The sequence below is a fragment of the Ambystoma mexicanum genome, chromosome 14, assembly GCF_040938575.1.
Source record: "Ambystoma mexicanum isolate Mex_15411 chromosome 14, UKY_AmexF1_1, whole genome shotgun sequence".
Taxonomy (NCBI): domain Eukaryota; kingdom Metazoa; phylum Chordata; class Amphibia; order Caudata; family Ambystomatidae; genus Ambystoma; species Ambystoma mexicanum.
In genome coordinates this window covers 88,449,172-88,471,056 of record NC_090940.1, presented here as the reverse complement: position 1 = coordinate 88,471,056, position 21,885 = coordinate 88,449,172, and the positions used below count along the sequence as shown (strand labels likewise).

Genomic DNA, 21,885 nt, shown 5'->3' with positions numbered 1-21,885 from the left:
CTGCTCATCTCTTCCAAACTCTCAGGCTCTCCAATACTCCTGCCACAGTCTTATGCTCTCTTCTTACATTTGCTCCTTTGTTTCCTTCCATAAGTTCCCTCACTACTCTGACCTTCCATTCAATAGTCACTTCATCTTCCATACGCTCCCCCATCTCCATAAGGAAAACTATTGCCAAAGCATGAGAAATGAAAGCTGTACACTGCAGAACCCTTAACAAGGGTCTGAGAGATGAATCCCAATTAATCATGCCCTAGACAAATGTTTTGTATCTACGTAATGCTATAATTGAGATATAAAAAAAGGTATAGAGCAAAAGAGAAGCAGAGAAAATAGTGTGGCAATAGCAATCTACCTATCTTCCCTTCCCATCTGTTCTCCCCTTTCTATTCTATCCCCACCACTTCACTCCCTGTCACCTCCCATCAGCTCCCCATGACTAGCATTCCCATTTACAACCACTCCCACTTCCCTACCTTAGCCCCACCATATCTATTTGGTCTGGCTGGGAAGAATCGAGGATGCCACCTCCTCCTCTGCAGGAGCTGAGCAACAAGGCCTGCAGTCCTCATTCCATCTAAGATGGTGTGCGCTCAATAATAACTCCCTGAATACTGTGGCTACTCCCAGCAGTCCATGGAGGAGTTGCTTGTGATCCAGCCATTTTGTTGGGAAAGACACCCTCCCTCCTCCTAGATAAATATTGAAGCAAGCAATAGGATATTTTGTTTATTACAAAATGACATTTTGAAGCACATTTTATTTTTGTTGCAGTTTTGCAGCACATTGTAATTGCGTTGAGGGTGTGTGGGAGTGCTAGCATCCAGGAGAGTGTGGGATCAGGAGGAAGATAGTGCAGTTTGAGGGGTTTCTGGCCTTCTGGTATCGCTCCCGGTTGGATGTGGCAGGGAGGAAGAGCCAGCGCTACCCTGCCACCCGTATACATTTGTCTGGTACATACTGTTTATAATATGCGATTGTCCATGATGACGTCTTATTCAACATGTTTACTTTGCTTTTCAATTGAATGTTGAAATTCCTTTCAATAAACGGGGCCTTATATTTTCCAAAGAAAAATGTGTGTGTGTGACTGCTTGGTGGGCCCTGACCCCTGCGCTGCCCATCTATCAAACCATGAGTGGGGCTTTTTTTAATAGCTCATACTGCAAAGTGAATCACTTCTAGGGACTCCTAATTTTGTCAGGAAGCACACAGTGAGATTAAATGATTTTCCCAGCATTACACAAGTGCCTTTTGGCATCACTTATAACTTCCTGTTTTAAATAATCTGCTGCCGAGACATGTTAAAAAAATAAGGCCTCACTGGGAGGTTCTGTGCAGCCCTGGCTGACTTTGAGAGAAGAAAGGCAGAGCAAGGGTGCCCATGGGCATCTGTCCCTTGCACGGCTGTTAAATCCACCTGTGCACTCTGCAGGTAATATTTCAATACCCTTTTTAGGTTTAACAGATGTGCACCATTTATACTTTGCCAGAAACATAATAGGAAATGCTCTTTTCTTGTGTTAATTTCAAGGTTTGATGACGAATCTTCTTAGAGGCTAAATGCATTGGGGGGAGGGCAATCTTTCAGTCCCGAACCCCCCACCTGTCACTGATGGGATCCACAGTAAATAACCATTTCTGACACTGCCTAAACACTCAGCAGTTATATAATACTTTTCAAACAAGACCCACAATACACATGATGTGTTCTGTTTGCGTACAAACCTTGTTAAGGGTTACTCCAACAGTATGAGGCTATCAAGGTAGTACTCATCTGTTCATTTCATGAAAAGTTCTGACTAGGCAGTCTAGGCTTGCACACAGACAAAGATACATACTATTTAGGTCAGACCCCCACTGCTAAGTGTGCATGAGAAGAAGATCTGAAGCTGGTCCATACTTGCCACCCTAGCCTTGATATGTTCAGGCAGGTTCTTGTTGGACCAGCTCAGTGAGGTGCAGTTTGATTGCCTAGGCATAGCAGACAAGGCACCCACATCTGGGAATATATACTTTCACTTAGGGAGACCACACCATCAGTTTGGGCTTTTGAATACATATGGTAAAGGCATTTGCCAGGCACTGCCATAGGTCTACATACAACCTGGCAAAAATGTGTGAACATCGAGAAAATGGTGAGAGTAACTAGGCATAGGATATCATTGTCTGGCAAATGCCTGTGTAATACTTATACATATGTCAAAACTATTGGCTTTGCGATTGCTTGTTTTAGGATTGCAGTGCAAGAAACAGATGCAAGGGCACCCACGTTGCTTTTAAATCTACTGGCTGAAAACACACATTGTTAAGAGATTTTTCTATTACAACAGGAGCTCATTTACAGAGGTAATTAAGTCATTAACCACTCAAACAAATGGTTAGATATAACACAAGCAGGCCCAAGACAGCACACATTTTGATGTTACTTTGTGACAGAGCTAGCTCAAAGAGTAGCCAAGAGGGTATGTTTCAGCTGGGAGAGGGCAGGTAGTTGGTGGGAATACCATAGGGATTAACATGGCAATGGGTGTGTAAACAGCCAAATGCGTCCATAGAATGTGTGTCCCTCCTAACATCCTTTCTCCATCCTATCTGTGGTCCAATGCAATTGTTCTGGCTTACACCTAATAGCCTAATTCAATAAGTCTCGGGAGGATAGCTCAGGGGCAATGTGCTCACCTTGGAAGCAGGACGGCACAGAGCACACAGGTTCGATCCCCAGGTCCGTACTTAGAAACCTCTGGGTATTAAGCGCGTTTTAAATAACCTATCATATCAGGTCTAACATCAAATCACTTTAATTTTACTACTCTCCTCTCCAGAATACAATTTTTCTTACTACCAATATAATTGTTTCATTTATACTCATGTAGTTCATGCAGCAGAATATATATTTTGAATGTAGTTTGTAAGGGATCTCAGTCTGATGGATGCAAGTCTCTGAATCAATCATAACCACTGACATCGCTTTGGTCAGGCTTCCATACCATTGTTTTTCAAATCAACCTTGTTTGCCTGCCATTAATCTGCGTAGCCCTGCCCATACTGCTGGACCACAAGGCCTAAAAATGATTGCAGTGGCTTGTGTTCCAGTGAATATAATTTGTGAGGGTCCTCAGCCATTTATGCACTTGGCGCAGACATCTGTGTCCAAGCATCACCACCTGCCATTTATTGTTTGCTATAGTTAACCATCTTATTAAGCATCTTATTAAGCATGATGGGAACAACAGTTATATTTCCACACATACAAACCAACAACACAGAAATCAACTTGATATGTTTGAAAAAATAGCTACCTTGTAAATGTGAGGTTTGAAATGTAAGTAAAATGAACAGTGCAGTTCAAAAAGCAACACAGGATCTTGCTAGATAGTTGTAGGCTGCCTGCTTTAACAAGTGTGCTACCCTGGTCAGTTCTGCTTTCATGGCTGTGGGGCATAAAGCATTGTAAAGGCAAATAAACAAATACTGACTGGGCCTCCTGCAGTGCAGCCCCTCAGAATGCTAATCACTAAATCCCCCCTGCTTCCAACCCTCCTAGCAAGCACCCCCGAACTCCTCGTCCCAGTGGTAGTTAACATTTCATTGTTTTATTGCGCATGGTTAAAATACATTCAACCTTTTGCAAAAAAAGAAAAAAAAGGAAGAAAAAAACCCACCACTAACAAGGCCTCCTTTCTAAGGGTGCCAGGCGTTTGCCTTGGGGGGGGGCTGGCTCTCCTGCCCCCCCATGCTGAAGCAGGGCCTGTTATACAATACATTGTGGAAGTCTGGTATGAACGAGGGCACATGCCACTTTCTCCTCCTGGCCCTTTTCCCTTCTGCAAGCTGTGCTGGGGATGCCTGTGAGGTGCAAATGACGATGGTGGTCCCACGTCAGGACTGTGACTCGCTGGTTGAGCAGAGATTGCAGACATCAAGGAACACATCTGTTCCTTGAATGCAAATCAGCAAGCATCCAAGAAGCTGCACTAAAGTCTGTGTCAGCAGGCTCCCGATAAGATGCAGAACGCGTTGCACGAAAGCCACGGGGGACTTGCAGCAAGATGATAGGCGCTGACTAGGCTTCATGGTGCTTGCCTATGTTATCCATGCGAACAGGCCTAGAAGAGAAAGAACGTTCTACGATGTGGAGACCCGGCTGACGGCCCCCTCATTTTGGAGGTAGCTACACAGGCAGGCAGGATATGGCTGCAAGTGAGGGCAGCAGATGTAACAACACAATATGCTGCAGGGAGTTGGTTTTAGGTTTAAGTCCCATCATCGTCAGGTCAAGCAGATGTTGACTGGGCTACAGGGAGATTGTGACATTACGTGGATGTTGAACCTCCCGAAGTCATGTGACACATAGAGGAGTCTGGCTGCATAGGCCAGAGTAACTCTAAAAGATATCCAGCATGTTCACACTTCAGATCACAAAGAAATGGCCCCACAGTCGTACGCCCCCTTTTTTGCTGTGACAGAAACACTGTCAGAAAGTAGTTTCACAAAGGAAGCACTGTTTGCCTGACCCATGTTAGAAGGGGTCATGTGGGATGTTTGACCGGGTGCTCCAGGAGACTGCCAGACGGCAATGATTTTGCCAAGTAGAGGAAGGCCTAGTCCTCTATCCATGGTGGTTACCTCCGGATAGATCCCCCACCGTGGGGATTGCATTGTCCGAAGGCACCCCCTCCCCTAACCTCTCACCCCATTCCAGCGGATGAGAGGAAACCCTCTAGTTGACTACTTCCTAAGACTACCTAGAGTAGACGGGTTGGTAGCAGGAGTAAGTATGGCAGTGTTTACCCTCTGGATCCAATATAGCATCAGTAGAGGACTGGGCGTCTGCAATTTGCATGTGGCAGAGCACTGTGGTCTGCAGAGCAAGCAAGGGCTTCAGTAGTGGGCCAGTCGAGATTCTCCATGAAGCCCTACCAAAAAGGATGTAATGGATGGTACCATACCGCCTTGAGGCCCAGTGGTACAATACCTCGACCCATGTAATGAGGCTCTGAATGGCTGTGCTGAATAAAACATGAAAAATTACCTTCATGGTAATCCAGGTTCTCTTAGTCCAGGCTCTGCCTCCTTCACAACTGGTTGGGATCGCCTACATTCACAGGCGGGCCTGAAAAGCTGGGTGAAAAAGATAGCTGTCACTTTAAGAGTTTAGAAGGGGTAGGGCCTACGTCACATGTGCGTCCCTCTGCGTGCCGGGCCCACACCTTACGCTCACGTCACCAACGGTCCTCACCCAGTTCCTGTGGTTCCTCCAAAGCGGTACAATTTAGGTACATGCATACTGTAGGGGATGGCTGGGTGGGTGTTGTGAAGGAGGGAGAACCTGAATCACCCTGAAGGTAATTTTTCATTTCTCTGTCGTCCTGGCTCTCCCTCTTTCCCAACTGGTTGGGACCAGACTAAAAGCCTTTGAATAAGCAAGGGTGGAGGCGACAGCATGTACAGGATTCAGGCAAACAAGTTGTGGAGCACCTCTTGGTTGAATTATGCATCATTTCTGGACGAGGTGTCCATAGCATAATGCTTGCAAAAGGCAAGCGGGGTAGCCCAGGTAGCTGCTTTACAGATGTCTACAATGGGAACGTGCCTGCTAAGGGCTACAGATGCTGCCTTGCCTCTAGTAGAATGCGGAGTCACAAGCCTTTTCAACTCATAAGCCTTGGAGATAGAGTAGACAACTCATCTGGCAATAGAAGCCTTTGCTGCTTTATTGCCAGGAGAAGGACCACCGTAGGTAACAAAGAGCTGATCTGCTTTTCTAAATGGTTTGGTCCTTTCAAGGTAGAATTTTAAAGTTCATACTACATCTAGATTATGCAATTTCTCTTCTGCCGCAGACGCATGCAGTCTAGGAAGAAAAACGGAAAGACATATTTCCTGGTTTAAGTGAAAATTGGAAACCACCTTATGCAGAAAGGAGGGAACCGTATACAAGACAAATTTGTCTTCATGCAACACAATATAAAGTTTCTTAAAGAAAGAGCTTGGACCTTCCCAATTCTTCTAGCCGAAAGTAATGGCCACTAAGAAGGCTGATTTCCAAGTTACAAATTCTAAATCGCATTAAAATAGTCTCAAATAGTTTTTGCATTAGGGCTGCTAAGACGACGTTGAGATCCCACTGAGGTGGAGGTTCACAAAAAGGGGGGTGTAAACGTAAAAGGCCCTCAAAGTGCCTTTTAATGGCCTCGTTGGAAAGAGAAAAAGACTTGTGTTCTCTATTCAGGTAAGCATCAATGGCTGATAAGAAATGTTTGCACGTGTCTGCCTTGACACCGGTGGAAACAAGATAAGACATGAAGGACATGACATTATCAATGGAGGTATTTGGAGTGTTAAGGTTTTGTTCTAAGGCACAGTGACAGAAACGTAATGATTTGCTACAATACTGCTTCTTAGTGGAAGGTTTACTGCAGGCCGACATGATAGCAATGTTTTGTTCTGACAAATGCAAGTGGGCGAAGGCAAGCTTTTCAGGAACCAACCCTTCAAGATGAAAAATTGAGGGGAGGGGTGAAGGACCTGCCCCTTCTGTTGAGTTAAAAGATCTCTCAAAAGTGGAAGATCTAAGGGGGGACTCCCCGCTAACTGCAGAAGATCTGGAAACCAAATCTGGCGAGGCCAGAACAGGGCTAGTAGAATCATCATCCGGTTGTGTGACATTTTGAATTTCAGCAACGTTTTGTGAATCAACGGAAGATGTGGGAAGGCATAAAGTGCTAGATTCGACCAATCCAGATGTAGAGCATCTCCCAGAGACAGAGGACCCTGACCTTGGCTTGATACAAACTGCATACAAAGTGTGTTATGTTGATTGGCAAAGAGGTCTACTGATGGAAGGCCGCACTTCTGAAACATCATGTGTGCTACTCACGGTTTCAGCTCCCATTCGTGCAGAGCAGACTGTAACCTGCTTAGTTTGTCCGCCAGCACGTTCTTCTTCTCCTCGCGATGGGACACCAACAAGAAAATGTGATTTTGAATGTCCCAATACCAAACATGTTCTGCTAGGAGACACAGGGAACAAGAGCGAGTCCTCCCACCCCTGCTTGTTGATATAAAACATTGCAGTGGTATTGTCTGTTTGAATTCTCACCACCTTTCCTTGAAGTGAGGGAAGAAAAGATTTTAGAGTGAAAAATATGCCTCTTAGTTCCAGGGCATTGATGTGGTCCTTCCTATCCTGAGAGGACCAAAGACCGTGGGCTGTTAGGCTCTGACAATGGGCTCCCCAACTGTACTCTGAAGAGTCTGTTGTTATGACTATTTGGTGAGGGGGAGGTTGAAAGGGAGATCCCGTTAGCAGGTTCTCTGGGGAGTTGCACCAGCGCAGAGAGTCTTGGACTTGGCCTGGAATTTGGATCTTTGTTTCCTGGAGATCCGAGAGCTGATTCCAGTTGAGAGCAAGATGCCACTGGGTCATTCCCATATGGAGCCTTGCAGAGGGGACTAGGTTTATACAAGAGGCCATGAGGCCCAATAGCCTTTGAAACCACCAAGCTAATAGTGGCTGGTGAGTGGAGAACTGAAAAATGGTTTGTTGAATGGCTTCCACTCTTTCCAAGGGCAATGTTCCCTCTATTTTTTTGTGGCTGTGTGCACCAAAGAATTGTTGGGTGTGGGCTGTTTTTGAGTCATGTGCGCAACTGAGTGATGCAGTGGTGGTTGGTGCTGGCAGGCATGCCACAGCAAGTGTTTAGTGACTCACTGCAAGCGAGGAATGCAAATTTGCATCACAACAAGCTCTACTTCAAGAGACATTTGGGTGCTCTTTTCTCTTCCTGAGACTTTAACTCATCTGAAATTGTGTCTTTTTAAATCTCAAAACATTAGCAACATTTTTCGTTTTATGATGGATTGGTACAAGAAGGGAGTCTGGTTCTTCTGGTGGAGCACAGATCCTGCCTCACAAATCAATAGTAACACTCAACAACAACACTCTGCCTGGTGCCCACTCTCTTGGCCGTGTCTGCTCATCTGGTCTACGTGTTGGGAGGCATTGATGAGGAAGTGTTGCATTACATCTGCAAATGATTTAGGTTTTCATTTAGAGACGACTGTGGTCCTCCTGGTCTGATATTCTAACACATAGTCCAGCAGCAGCAGATTGGATAACCCAGCTAACCCTACTAAAGTTTGGTCATTATCGACCAAAGGACATAATTATAGCAAACTAACTGAAGTTGTGTTTTGACACAATTAACAATTGCAAGGATGCAGGATGACATATTAACAACATTGTTATTGCACAACCATTCATAAGCAGGAGTCATTAGGCTAATAATTCACATTTACATTTCCTACCACGACGACGGCCAGTGGCACAACACCATTGAGCTGATCGGGCTATGTTGGCTTGACCTGGCTGACTTACAGAGCCGTGGCCGGACAGAACATGACACAGAGGTTAAACGGTGCCAGGGCTTCCCTGTTAACAAAGGCCCTGCAATTACTAACATAAAGCATTTCACTGCTAGCAGCAGTATTATTAGGCATACATTTTAGGCAATCGAAATTGTGATGTGGGGTCAGTACTTGCTTGCCAGGAGAGTGATTGGAAGTGCCTCTCCCAACATTTGAAGGTTTAGCCCCCGTCCCCCATATTTAGATTTCGTTGTGCCACAAAGCAGCCACTACTTCAAGCAAGAACAGCCCCGTCAGCTGCTCTGAACATCTTAAATAAATACTGCAAATATCAAAACTACTGTACTCTCACACCAACAACTTCCTGGACGGCACACAAGGCGGCATCCATAATCCTCCTGAACAGATGACCGACTGGACTGCACCCATGATGACTTGTCCCAGTGTCATACATCATGGGCAGATCTCCTTGGGTCTGTATTGTTTTGTTTTCAAGCAAGCTTTGTTGCCCAAAGCCCCAGGTAATTTAGAGCCAAAACCCTGACCTGACAAGAGCACAGTTGGATCAGAGCGCAGACTCAGGACACATAAGGAGGAATTAGGGTTCTTCTGAATGAGTAAGCAGTGTTACCTGCTTAGCCTGGGAGACTGGGAAATAATGCTATTGTGCGGCCAGGTGCTAGTTGCAGACAGGAATGTGCAATCAAAAAGACGGGTGACCAACAGTTGCACAGCTGCCTGGCTGTGTGGGCCCCTTTGATTGCGTTGGTGGTGTGAGACAGGCAGCGAGGGATGGCACACAGAGGAAGAGTGCGGGTAAAGCATGTTAGTGCAAGTTGAGGGCTTGAGGCTGCAGGCTGCAGAGAGAGGCATTACACTGGAGAAGGGCGCTGGTAGGAGGGGAGAGGTGGGAAAAGGGAGAGTGGAAATTAGGAGCAGAGATATCGGCACAGTAGCGACCAATGAGGCACATGGCATGCTGGGGACAATCATGGCATTACTGCCCAGAAGTCATGCATTCGGTTTGGCTGCCCCAGGATTTCAATGTTTCACACAAGGCGGTAACAGAAATTAAATGATGACGTAAGCTTTGAGCTATATGCAAAGTTAAAAGTAGGTCTATTCTGCATTTGCACAATCTGAATTCCCCGTCGGTGCTCACGTTCTCCTCTCAATGCAATTTTTCCTAGCTGTTTTTTCTTATTTCCTCTCCATTTTGAATGCCCCTCTGGGCCCTGGCAATGATCTCCCTTTTCTTTATTTCCTTATGTGTGTTGCATTGGCGTGCCAAGCTCTGACAGCTTCCAGTTCCTAGTTTCTTACTACACTTTTATATTAAAAGGAATCCGTTCTGAAACGGTTTATTTTTAATATTGCAAAGTAAAGCAGCGCCGAATCGATCCCAGTCCTCCCAAGCCAACCGCCCCTACAGACTTCTTCGACCACTGCTAATTGCTAAGGCGGTCTGTGCCTACCTTTTTACTGTGTGTGAAGACAAGAGAAGGTCCCGCTGCCGCTGTTCTTCAAGTAGACGGCCTGCCTCCCCGCAACGCTTATAACGTAGGCACTGGCAGGATATGTGGGACTGAGCACAGCCTGAGGGCCTGGAACGTATGTGGGACTGATAACAGGCTGGGGGTCTGGGATACGGGCGATCGCAGCCTGCATTCACACCAAACTGGAGAGCTCTTGGCACGCCTTACGTACAAGGCTTGGAGATAGAAAGGAGTAGTTTGATTGGCTGTAGCAGCGCAACACGTGCAGCCAAGTGCTGCTGCAGCCAATCATATTAAAAGCATAGCGTGTGCACTGTGCACAGCTCATGTCTTGATTGGCTGAACATGTCATCAATCAAATTGATGATGAAGGGAGGGCAGGGCAGGCAAACAAATGCGCGCAGAGAATTAAAGTATATGCGCGGCTTCAGAATGAAAGGTGCACGGCCGCACAGCGGCGCACCTTACAGGGAACAGTGTCCAAGAGTGGAAAGAGTTTGTGCAGAGTAATGTCTATAAATGCTCCTAAGAATTGGATCCTTTGCGAGGGACTGAGTTGGGATTTTGTCACATTTATGGAGAAGTCCAGGTTGAACAGAGTATGGCAAGTAATTTGCAACTTCGATTCTGAAGCAATACCTCGGGAGACTGGGCTTTGAGAAGCCAGTTGTCTAGGTAGGGATATAAATGGACTGTCTGCAACCGAAGGTAGGCTGCTACTGACCCTAGTACTTTTGTGAAAACCCTGGGGCAGAATTTGGCCCGAAGGGTAGACATGTGAACTGGTAATGAGACCTTCCTATTGTGAATCTCAGAAACTGACAGATGCCACCCAATCGTTTGAATGTAGAGAAGCCAGAATTTGAGGAATGGTTATCATATGGAAAGTCCTCAGAGACAGAAATTGGTTGAGGTCTGAAAGGTCCAGAATTGGACAGATCCTGCCTGATTACTTTGGGATCAGGAAGTAACGCGAGTAAAATCCCTGACCTATTTCCTCTTCGGGAACTAATTCTATCACTCCTAGAAGAAGGAGTTTTGAATCTCTTGCTGGAGCTACGGGGATGATTTCTGGAGCTTTGGAGGAGAGGAAGGGGGAGTAGCTGGAAGGGGAAGGTGGTAACAATGTTGAATAATATTTAGAACCCACTCCTCTTGAGTAACGGTTTTCCAAAGCCTTCCTGCTACCGGGGATGTATGCTCCTGGATGATGGTTGGAGTAGAAGGTAAGTACATGGGAGAAAGTCAAATAGACTTTTTCTGCTCTTGAGCAGAATTAGAGGCAGAGAGAGGGCCCAATATATTATTGGGTCTATACCGTCCCTTTTTGGAAGAGTGGTACGATTTAGCAGAAGTGGAGGAACCACTGTTGCCTTGTGTATGTGGTTTAAATGCCTTGATGTTTTGGTGATATGGTTGCTTCACCGAGATGTGGCTGAGAGCTTTAGCTGCTGTGACACTGGCCTTACATTTATGTAGGACCTCATCTGTAGATGGGTCAACCAACATTTTGCCATTGAATGGAAGGTCAAGTACCTTCTCCTGGATATCCTGGTGAAGGGAAGAGGCAGACAAATATGCGTGTCTCCGCATGCAGACTGCACTAGTAACTGCCCTAGCAGTTGTGTCAGTTAGGTCTTTAACGACTTGAAGCTTTTGCATAGCAGCTTCTCTGCCTTCACAGATCCAGAAAGAGAACTTGTCTGCGGCTTCTTGAGGGAGTACATTGGTGAAACGCTCCAGATTCTCCCAGTTAAGGATATTAAATTCTGCCAGAACTGTAGCAGTGTTAATTTGCCTGAGTTGTAAAGTAGAGGCGATGTAAGAGTTCTTACCTTGGGTCTCCCACACTTTTGCATTTTTGTCAAGCACTGAAGCTGGAGAAGGGCCTTTACCCTTTGTGGCCAGGGCAGCTGAGACAACTGTTGATTGAGCTGGAAGATTTCCCTTGGAGATGTGGGGATCAGAATGAGGTTTTCCCAACAAGTTTGAGCTTGCTCCATGATGGAAAATTCCATGGGCAGAGGAACCTTAAACTGCTGTGATGGCAGTTTTCCAAAAACACCAGCCGTTTCAGGCTTATACTTTGGGAGGATTTCAATTCTGCATGGCTTTAGTGACAATATCATGGAACACTTTAGAGGGTGAATAAGTGGTGTCCTCCTCTGAATCTGAGCCAGTGTCCCTTGACATTTTCTGTGTTTAGAGTGGAGGAGCAGGGTCCACATTGTCCACTGGTATTGATACAGGGTCAGGAATAGGGGCGACTGGAACCGATCCCTGCAGTAGTACTGGTGAAATGTTGTAGTTGAAGCATTGAGCTGAGACTTGGAGGAAGGGCACAGAAAGCATAGTTTCCAGCACAGTGTTAGTGATGTTGTTTTCCATTTGGGAAGGGCTAGGTAGAGGTTCTTCCAATGTGATAGGAGAAGTAGATGGATCAACCCTATGAAGTGATTGGCTAGGATTGAAAATGTTCAACACCACCGGTCGAGTTGGGGTGCAGGTTGTGATGGCACTAGTGCAGGTTGACCCAAATTGCCCTCTGACTGAGGAGAGAATTGAGGCAAAATGTGAAGAGTGTGAGCTCTCACAGGAGTGCTGAGCAATTGTTCTGGTGGAACAGTAAACCATTTGGAAGCGTCAAAGTCTACCAAGTCAGAAATTAAAGTTGACTTGTCTTTCTGGTTCTCCAGTACTGAGCTCGAGACAGAAGCCACAGGAGATTTCTTCCATTTGTGTTTTCGTGGTGGATTCGGTACTGGACTAGCTCTTGAATGAGAGTGCTTATGCCTCTTATGAGAGGACTTATGAGATTTCCTCGTTACCGAGGAGCTTGCAAACTCAACTGCGGTAGTGGAGAGTAAAACCTTTTCTTTCGGTACCGAAATACCAGAAGTTTTATGTGCAGAAGCCGACTTGACTTTGTCCGGTACAGGGAAATCGGAATGGACCGAATCAACCTCGGAGGCACGAGCCTCTTTGCACGTACCCTTGCATGTTCGGTGTACCGAGGCAATAGAGGGTTCTGCTGGTATCGTTGTTATTTTGTCCAGAGTAAATAACTCTTCCGGTACCAGGTGGGTCTTCTGTGTCCCTTTCCCACCTGGAGGTACTAACACTTTCCCACCTGGGGGTACTAGTGCTTTCCCACCCAGAGATACTTTCAGGTGAACAGGCTGGGGGTTTCCCCTGAAAAGTACTGTGAAGAATCTGGAACTGAAGAGGCAGTCTTCCCTTGGGTACGGACATCTGGTGCCAAAACTAGTACCTCACCTGAAGGCATAGTTCCCCTCTTGCCGATATTGACCTCCCTCCTGTTCTGAATGAAGTTCTCGGTCGCCTTCGGTACTAGTCCCAGCTGGACATGGAGGGAAGGCAAGTCTGGAGAGAACTCGGTTGAATTTCAGAGCAAAATATGCAGGTACACACTGGGTGATGTATACCCAGACAGCGGAGGCAGGCAAGGTGGGGATCGGCCGCTGAAAAATGCTTCCAGCAACGGATGCACTGCTTGAAGCCTGTCGCATATGGCATGCGTAGATGGAGACACCACAAAAAGAAAAAATAAAATAAAAAATCAATCACTAGGAAAAAAGGAAGGTAGAGCCAAAGGAACGCCCAGAAAAAGGAGTTGCAGCACAGCAAAAAAATTCCAACCTGCCCAGTAGATGGAAAAACAGGAACTGGGTGTGGACCGTTGGTGATGTGAGGGTAAGGTGTGAACCCAGTGCGCGGAGGAAGGCACATGTGACATAGGCCCTTCCCCTTCTAAACTGTTAAAGTGACAGCTATCTTTTTCAGCCAGCTTTTCCAGTCCCTCCTGCGGATGCAGGCGTTCCCAACCAGTTGGGAAGGAGGGAGAGCCAGGACGACAGAGAAACACCTTTTATTTACAAACAATGCACATATTTACGGAGTCAAACTGGATGGTGTGAGATGGAAATGGAAAGTATTGCCCCGACTCATAATTAGAGAAAAGAATTAGCAAGGTTCTGAGTAGAAGTAATCGAGCAGTGGCAGGCCATGCACCTGCACCAGATGACATGGGGCACTGTTGTCCCAGCAGCAGCACACTTACCTGAATGTACTCTGTGAGCGAATTAAATATCTGCTTAGTGACTGCCAAAGATTTGGAAAAGTTGCGCTGGCCGGACTCGTCGATGACTTCTTTCCCGGAGTAGTACCAGTAAAAGTCGCTGATGGATTCCTGGAGAGAGAACAGAGATGGCGGCATTAGTGGTGCAAGCTGCTGTCTGCTGGAAAAAGAAGTTGCAGGAGATAGGGCAATGTCATGTGATGTACAAAATAGAAGCAATAGGCATTGCTGTGCTGCCGGCCATGATGAAAGACTATGCCAAGCGTGTCTTCAGACAGATGTGGGTACTGGTCCTCTAGAATGAAACCCTGATCCTTCTTACAAAAGGCAAGAATTATTCCTGAGATGGGCACAGTGTGCCAGCTTCCAGCTTGCTCCTTACTCGAGACAGCAAACATGTACCCGCTTCCAGCCTGCTTGAAGGGACCTGGCCATCAGCTTTATACTTGCCTAACTGGTACATTTCTTCTGTTGGGGGACTTTCAGTACTTTTGAATTTATTTTTCTATGCTGGGAGTCTCTTTCATGCATTCACTACCCTTTCCATCTGAATATATCTTCAAAAGCAGCTCCTGAGCCTTTCCTATTCAGTCTCAAATTGTGGCTTTAGTTTTAGGGATGCTCTTTCTCCGAAAAATATAAGCTCTTGTGCAGTGTATTGCTTTGAAGAAGTTAAAGGTCTCTATCTCCTTAACTCGAGTGTGTGCATTTTACTACATGGGCCTCCCGTCCTGGGCCTTCTCCGCAAATGCGCAATACTTTACTCCACTCTTGTCATGAGTCATGACATGACAAGTAGTGCTGTACTGTCTCATGTTTTATGGATATTTAAATACTACAAAAACCTCTGCAGGCATATTTCCTATCCTGCCTAGGTCTTTACTGGTGAGGGTGCTCCCCAATTATATCAGACATTACAGCGTATCTTGACAATAACAATATGTAGTTGATCATCTTCATCTATCGACCCCCTAGATATGTGGTTCTAGTGCTGGCTGAAGAGGTGTCCCGTCTGAACAACAGGTAAACCCCAAAGATAAACTGGCAGGGGGGCTTCCGAGAGATCAGACGTAGGACAGTGGACTCACTTGGGAACCTAGTAACCTTAGCTGTGGCACCAGACACACCCCAAAATCACAAGGACCCATTTCAAGGGTTTGTGATGACATCGACCAATCCCCACAAGCCTGTAGAACCTTAGAGTAGATAAGTTAGGGCCCTTGCCTAACGCGCACCCAGCCGTCTAACACGGCGACGCAGCAGCGACTACCCAGATATCTGTCGGTACAAGCAGGGAACGTGTCTGTGACTTACCTGGAGCCGAAGGAGGTAGTCAACGGTGCTGATGATAATGTTTACAGTGGTGGTGTTACCCATCTGAGTACGTAGAAAATTCTGAAAGTCTGACAGAGCAAATAAGACAGTCAATGAAGCTCATGTGCCAGAGGAGTATGATGTCTTCACTATTCTATGAACTGTTATCATTATTAATAATGCAGGCCTTTGCTGAAGGAGGCGAGAGATATGTCCATAATTAGAATATACACATTTTGACATAGAATAACCTATTGAATCGATATAATATCTTCTATTATAAATACATAATAGGTACATATGAAGAAATATATAATAAACATGTACATATAATTGAGTTTCTCATGAATGAATCCCTGGCCTCATAAACAGAATGGAGAACAGTTTGTGGTATTGATAGACTCACACGTGTTCATTGCTTCGTTCTAGTAGATTCCAAGATGCATGCTACTTCTGCTCTTTCCCAGACATTCCCCGAGCTCTTCCTGCTCAGAATGCGGGGGGAGCACAATAGTGCTGTGGGAACACGTGCCTCCTGCGCAAGTGTGTGTGTATTTAACAAGCCAAATATCCATGAGGTCGACCCTGTCTTTCATGCGGTTGAAAAGGGTACCACTGAGTTACTGCAACGCCTTGAGACTTATTTAATAAGTACTCAGTGCAGATTCAAAACTGGTCTAGTTTGCTTCGTGTGCATGGGGCCGTGGCGTGGCTCCAGCCTTAACTCTTTTCCAGAAGGGCGAAGACAGGTTTGCATAGGGCTGTTCAGCTTCTTAAAACATACAGACAAGCTAAAAAACAATGGAACAGAATGCTGCCAATTGCAGTTCCGCATGGTTTAAATAAACGTTGTCATCTTTTACTTTGGTTTTTCTCATTAGCATCTCTGGATAATTGTTATCACTCTTAATTGCTTTTAAAAAGCTTCACAAGCTATTTGAGAACACATGCCAGCTCAGCACTGTGGCTGAGATCGGCACTGGAGAAGGTAACGACAAATGAAAGCGCCTAGAACAATAGTAAGACTTGACTTCTGAGGGTAAGTCGGCGTTTGAAAAAAAGCTCTTCTGTAAGGTGCGTCAGATGATACATGTTGGCGCACATTATTGCCTGTCACTTCGAAGTATTCATCTTTTTAGCAGCTGCTGAATAAGGAGAGGCTGAAATAGCTTTCCTGGGAGGTGGGCCAATGTCTCTGAAGCCTGCACACATTCTACATCTGGGGCTTTATCTGACTGAGCTGTCTTTGGTGTAACAGAGTCTTAATACTGATGCCATGGCAGACGTTTGAAGGGAACATTAAACATGTTTTCTGCTGCACAATACCCCTTGCTGTGACTGAATGCCTGCCTGTGTTCTGTCCCCGTGGTATGTGTGGACCCTCTGATGTCCTGTGGGATGCTTTTGAACAGGGCAGGACTGGGCAGCCTGGACACTCTGAGGGCAATCCTGGCGGGAATAAAGGCCAGATTTACCATGAGACAGAGAGAGATGAGTTTTACAACTATGGGCTTCATTTCAAGTCTGGTGGTATTTCCTCTGGAAATGCCCCCAAACGAATACTGCGTGCGGTACGCATGCAGAAGCAGGACGGGCCTGCATTCTGTGGCGCGCCAGATGTTTTAGATTACATCTACCCATGATCCAGAGTTGGACGGACCCTTCCTAGATTCATGTTCAAGTCCTATTGGACGCCATGGGGATTAGCAATTATCACGTGTTAGTTACTGCAGGCAGTAATGGTTTTGTTTGGAAGAAATGTATCCGTGCCAAACCAGTTTGTTTTAACGAGTTTCATTTTTTACCTCACTGGCAAACTCTAAATGAAGCCCAAATTTTTGTTCAGAAAGTAAGGGGCCCCGGGCTGTGCCAAACACAAGCATCTGTGCCTGTGGCATAGCCAGGATTTTTCAAAAACTGGGGCCTGAAGATAATGCAGATGGGCCGACCAGAAGGGTGTGTGCTATCCCAGAATATGGTGGAGTGACTGAACGTATTGCAGGTGCTCAAACCAACCAATGGGGATCGATGGGTGTGTGGGGGTGGGGTTAAAGCCCCATGAGTTTAAACAAATTGGTTAAAATTGCGCATTTTAAAACACAATTTCTGCTAATAATTGGGTAAAATGCCACAGAGTTTATAATTCGTTTTGTAAAATAAGACATGAAAACATTGATTGAACTACAAATCTCCAAAAGTGCATGGGAGCGTTTTATGATCCCTTTGTCCACTATATGCCAGTAAACAAATCTTTTTTTTTTTTTTAAACTTTCTTTATTTGACTTGACAACACACAACAACAGTAAGGGACGCACACAGTGCAACAGCAGGATACAATCAACATAACGAATGCAGTACAAATGCATGATGTTTACTTCATTTAAGCTGGTTGGTCAGGGACCAGGTGGCATCACAAAGGAGGGTTAAAGAGTCCTGCACATTGGGCGGCATCGGAGGAGGGGGGGGGGGCACGGGGATGGAGGGTTCAGTGTCCGAGTCCGAGTTCACAGAGGTCATGTAACTGTGAAAATTCCGCCATATATCCCTTGGTTCCGAGCGTGGATGCTGCATTGCGCCCCAGGATTCCTTGGTGTCCAATGCCCAAGTAACTGCCCCGAGCCATTGTGTATAAGTGGGTGCTCCAGATTGGAGCCAGATCACCAGAATGCAGCGCACAGCTAACAGCATGCGGAAGTCGTGAAACAGGCAACGTAGAGGAGATGGGTCTATAGTATGGTCCAGAATACTAGACAGTGTCGAACATATTTCTGACCAAAATTGTGATAGATGGGGACAAGACCAGATCATATGAATGTATGTCGCCTGCTCGGAGCCACATCTGGGGCAGCTGGAGGGGAGGTCACTGAACATATGGTGCATCCTGCTTGGGGTCTGATGGTATTTGTGCAACACCTTGATTTGTATTATTTAAAACAGGAAATGAAGGATACGTTATGGGTGCGTGCACATATCCGGGACCAGCGAGCATCTGTTATCTCCACCCACCGGCGTCTCAGCTTGGTAAATGAGGGGGCAGCTCTGGTCTGTAGTAGAGCATAAAGCCTAGACACCTTTCCAGTGGCGTAACACAAGATGTGGGGCCCCCCCTGCGAGCCATGCTGAGGGGCCCCCCCAACTCAGCACCAAATCAAGGGTCGCGCCACACTCTGGGCCAGCCTAGATTATCACACTTGCGCAATACGCACAAACATGCTGCTGAACGGATATGCCGCACATTGCACTAGGAGAAAGATATACATATGTGTTTTAATATAAGATACAGCACACTGTCTGAGAAAAATTGCCTCAAAAGCCATAGTGTTTGCAATTGTTTTGTAGGGTAACACCAATCCAATAGATGCAAGTCACCAACAGAGCACAGGAACATTAAAGCTTTGCTATTAAAATGCCATGCCACAATGAAAACATGTCCAACTGGCTGCACAAGGTAGACCAGTGTCGACATGTAATAACAATATAGTAAAGCTTGCCAGGCCACATTTAGACATATTTAGACTGGTTGCACCAAAATGACATTCGAAGCAATAACACGCGTCAAGAATAGAACACACATTCAAGCCTGTGTCTCTGTGGCTTCTAACAACACGGCCAAACTCTTTAAAATCTGAAAAGAACTGGTCAATCCTGTTGAGGTCTTTACATCTCCTGTTCCCTCCCAGGCCCTCTGTATGGCTCTGTCATCTCACTTCTACGCTAAAACTCAGGACATCCTGTCCTCCATCTCCTCTTCCTCTCCCTCTTCCTCTCTCGGTCCCCCTTTGGCCATCTCTACCTCTCTTCCTCCTTTCTCCTCTTTCTCTCTGAAAACACCTGACAAGCTTTCTAGACAAGTTCGATCTATGAAAGTGTCATCCAAACAAGTGCTCTCCTGCTCCTCCAGAACCATCAAGAACCATCAAGAACCATATTGACACCCTCGCTCCAGCCTTGACCGATTTCTGTAATCACTGTTTCCCCTCTCCCGTTAAGCACTCCCTTATGCACCCACTCCTCAAGAAGCTTTCTGCCGATCCTGCCTGCCCGGCAAACTATCGCCCAATCTCCATCACCCCTTTCCTGGGCAAACTGTTGAAAAAGCTGGCCATCTCCCAGCTTACTCTCCACACAGAATCTGTTGGTTGTCTCCATGACCATCAGTCTGGCTTCAGTGCCAGATACACGGAAACTGCTGTCCTGAACTCCTGTGAAGTTCTGCTCTCTAACCTTGAGTCCAGCATTCCTTCTGTCCTCATCCTCCTTGATCTTTCCTGTGCTTTCGACAGGGTCAACCATGCCATCCTGATCATTCCTGATCAATCGACTCCATGAGAACCTGGGCATCACGGATCAGGCCCTTGAGTGGCTGACCTCCTTCCTGTTGGACTGCCCCTCTCAGGTCCAACTTGGTCCCTTTCTCCCGCTCCACCCTCTCACTCTGGTTTTTCAACCTCTATGTGGCCCCTTTGACCCACCTGATCTCTACATTCTCCTCTAACTTTCAGTGTTATGCGGATGACACTCCGCTTTCCTTCAGGCTCTCCTCATACTCCTCATCTCTTGCTCATTCCGGACTGTCTATCTGCGATTCAGGATTGGTGTGCCTCCAACTATATCAGCCTTAATGTCAGTAAGATGGAGATCCTTCTCATTTGGACTCCTGGCCCTGCTTTACCTCTCTCACTCTGCCCGCCCGCCTTGGGCCCTCTTCCTTCGCCTTCCTGTGAGGCAAACAACACTGGTGTCATCTTTGACTCCACTGTCTTTCTTTCCTCACATCTCAGACATTGCCAAGAAGTCCCACTACCAGCTGCTCCTCCTCAAAGGGACTCTTCCCTTTCTCACTTTCCCCCAGAAGCTCACTGTCTGCAGAGCCCTGGTTCTCTCTAGGCTGGACTACTGCAACAGCCTCTTTCTCAATCTGCCTTTCTCTACTATCCAGCCCCTGCAACTAATCCAGAAAAGGACTGCAAGACTTATCCTTCGCCTCAAGCACTGGGATCGTATCTCTTCAGCCCTGAAATCTCTCCACTGGCTCCCAGTTGCTGCAAGTATCAAGTTCAAGACCCTTTGCATTGTCCACAAGGCTTTCTGGGCCCGGGGCCCGCACTATATCCAACGCTCTCTTCCAAAATATCTTCCTTCTCAAGCCCTTCGCTCAGCTACCTACAACTCTCTAAGGGTTAGACGCTTCTCCAGGAAGAGAGTGGGGGGTAGATCTCTCTCCTCTACAGGTGCCTCCCTCTGTAATAGCCTCCCTGCCCCTCTCAAGCTTTAGCAGACCACCTGAAGTTCTGGAAGCAGCTCAAAACTTTCCTCTTCTCCTCTGCTTTCTCTCTCTCCCTCCCCTGCTGGCCTACCTGACCTACCTGTCTGCTGTACCGACTGGTTGCTTGGCTACCCTCAGAGTCTCACTGAGTCGAGAATCTTTCTTGATCAGTCACCCTTGCACTGCCTCTGGTCCTACCATACACTTAGGGGCTGTAACTGTAACCCCACAGTCCCTTGTTCTCCTTGCACTACCCAGAGCTGTGCCCTGACAGCACTTACTCAGAGCATTGCTGCCCTGTTTTTCCCCTCCCCTCTCCCTTGCACTTCCCCCGTCCCTTTCCCCTTGCGCTTCTCGTTATCACACTTGCACGATCTGAATGCCACAAGGCCTAGTAAGATCGTTTGTCTTGTCCTCCCTCTATCTTCCATCCTTGTCTTATCGCGCCTAGAAACCCTTATGTGCAGGTGCGTTATAAATGACTTATATCATATCATTTGATCACAGATGCCCAGAAAAATATACAATGCTGCAGTAAGAAACGGCTGACTGGCAGCAACCATATGGCAGTCTAGCCAGGTAATTCACTTAGCTAGACTGCTTTATCATAAATGCCCCATTAAAATAAAGTCATACCAAACTGAGGAATGACTAGACTGGCTGCACCAAAATGCCTCTCTAGCCACTAATACCACATATCATGCCTTCTTAGCCTGGACATGGACAGCCATTATAATTTGTCGTATAATCCTGCCCCCCTACACATCCCCTCTCCCTCCCACCCCAACCTCCAAAATCAGCTCCTTGGCGCAGAATTACCTCCACGTCTCTCTTCCTTGCCTCATAGGTAAGTACTGGGATGAGGAAGAGTGGGACTAGGAGTAATGAAGATTACAGGTAGCTAAATCAAGCATTACTTCTATGTACCTCTACCTCAACCCAGTACTTGTGTATGAGGCAGAGTGCCTTATACACAAGTACTGTCTCATACACACTGGGACGAGGAAGAATAGGGCTAGGAGTAATGAAGATTACCAATAAGTAATCCAGGCATTAAACACAAGTATTGGTGCAACACCATTGAGTTGACTGGGATTCAGCCCCCCCCCCCCCCTGAAATGTTGGGCTATGTTGACCAGACCTGGCTGATCTTCAGAGCAGTTGCCAGACAGAAAAGGACACAGATGTTAAACGGCACATGGGTTTCTCTGTTAACAAGAACCCACCAATTACTAACATAAAGCAATTCACGTTAGTACCTGCATTCAAATGCCAAATTTTGTAGGCAATTGAAATCATGATGTGGGTTTAATACTTGCATGCCAGGGGAGTGATCG

At 46.4% G+C, this 21,885-nt stretch overlaps 1 protein-coding gene across 7 annotated transcripts in view; it reads right to left on the bottom strand.

Moving 5' to 3' along the window:
* RYR3 (ryanodine receptor 3) overlaps nucleotides 1-21,885 on the bottom strand; it is a 1,751,462-nt gene that overhangs the window by 286,718 nt on the left and 1,442,859 nt on the right. For all 7 annotated transcript variants that reach the window (XM_069638568.1, XM_069638566.1, XM_069638573.1 and 4 more), the window contains 2 exons: nucleotides 15,283-15,371; nucleotides 13,951-14,079 (listed from right to left, as the gene is read on the bottom strand). In XM_069638568.1, coding sequence (XP_069494669.1) covers nucleotides 13,951-14,079; nucleotides 15,283-15,371 — 218 coding nt within the window. The remainder of the gene's footprint in view (nucleotides 1-13,950; nucleotides 14,080-15,282; nucleotides 15,372-21,885) is intronic.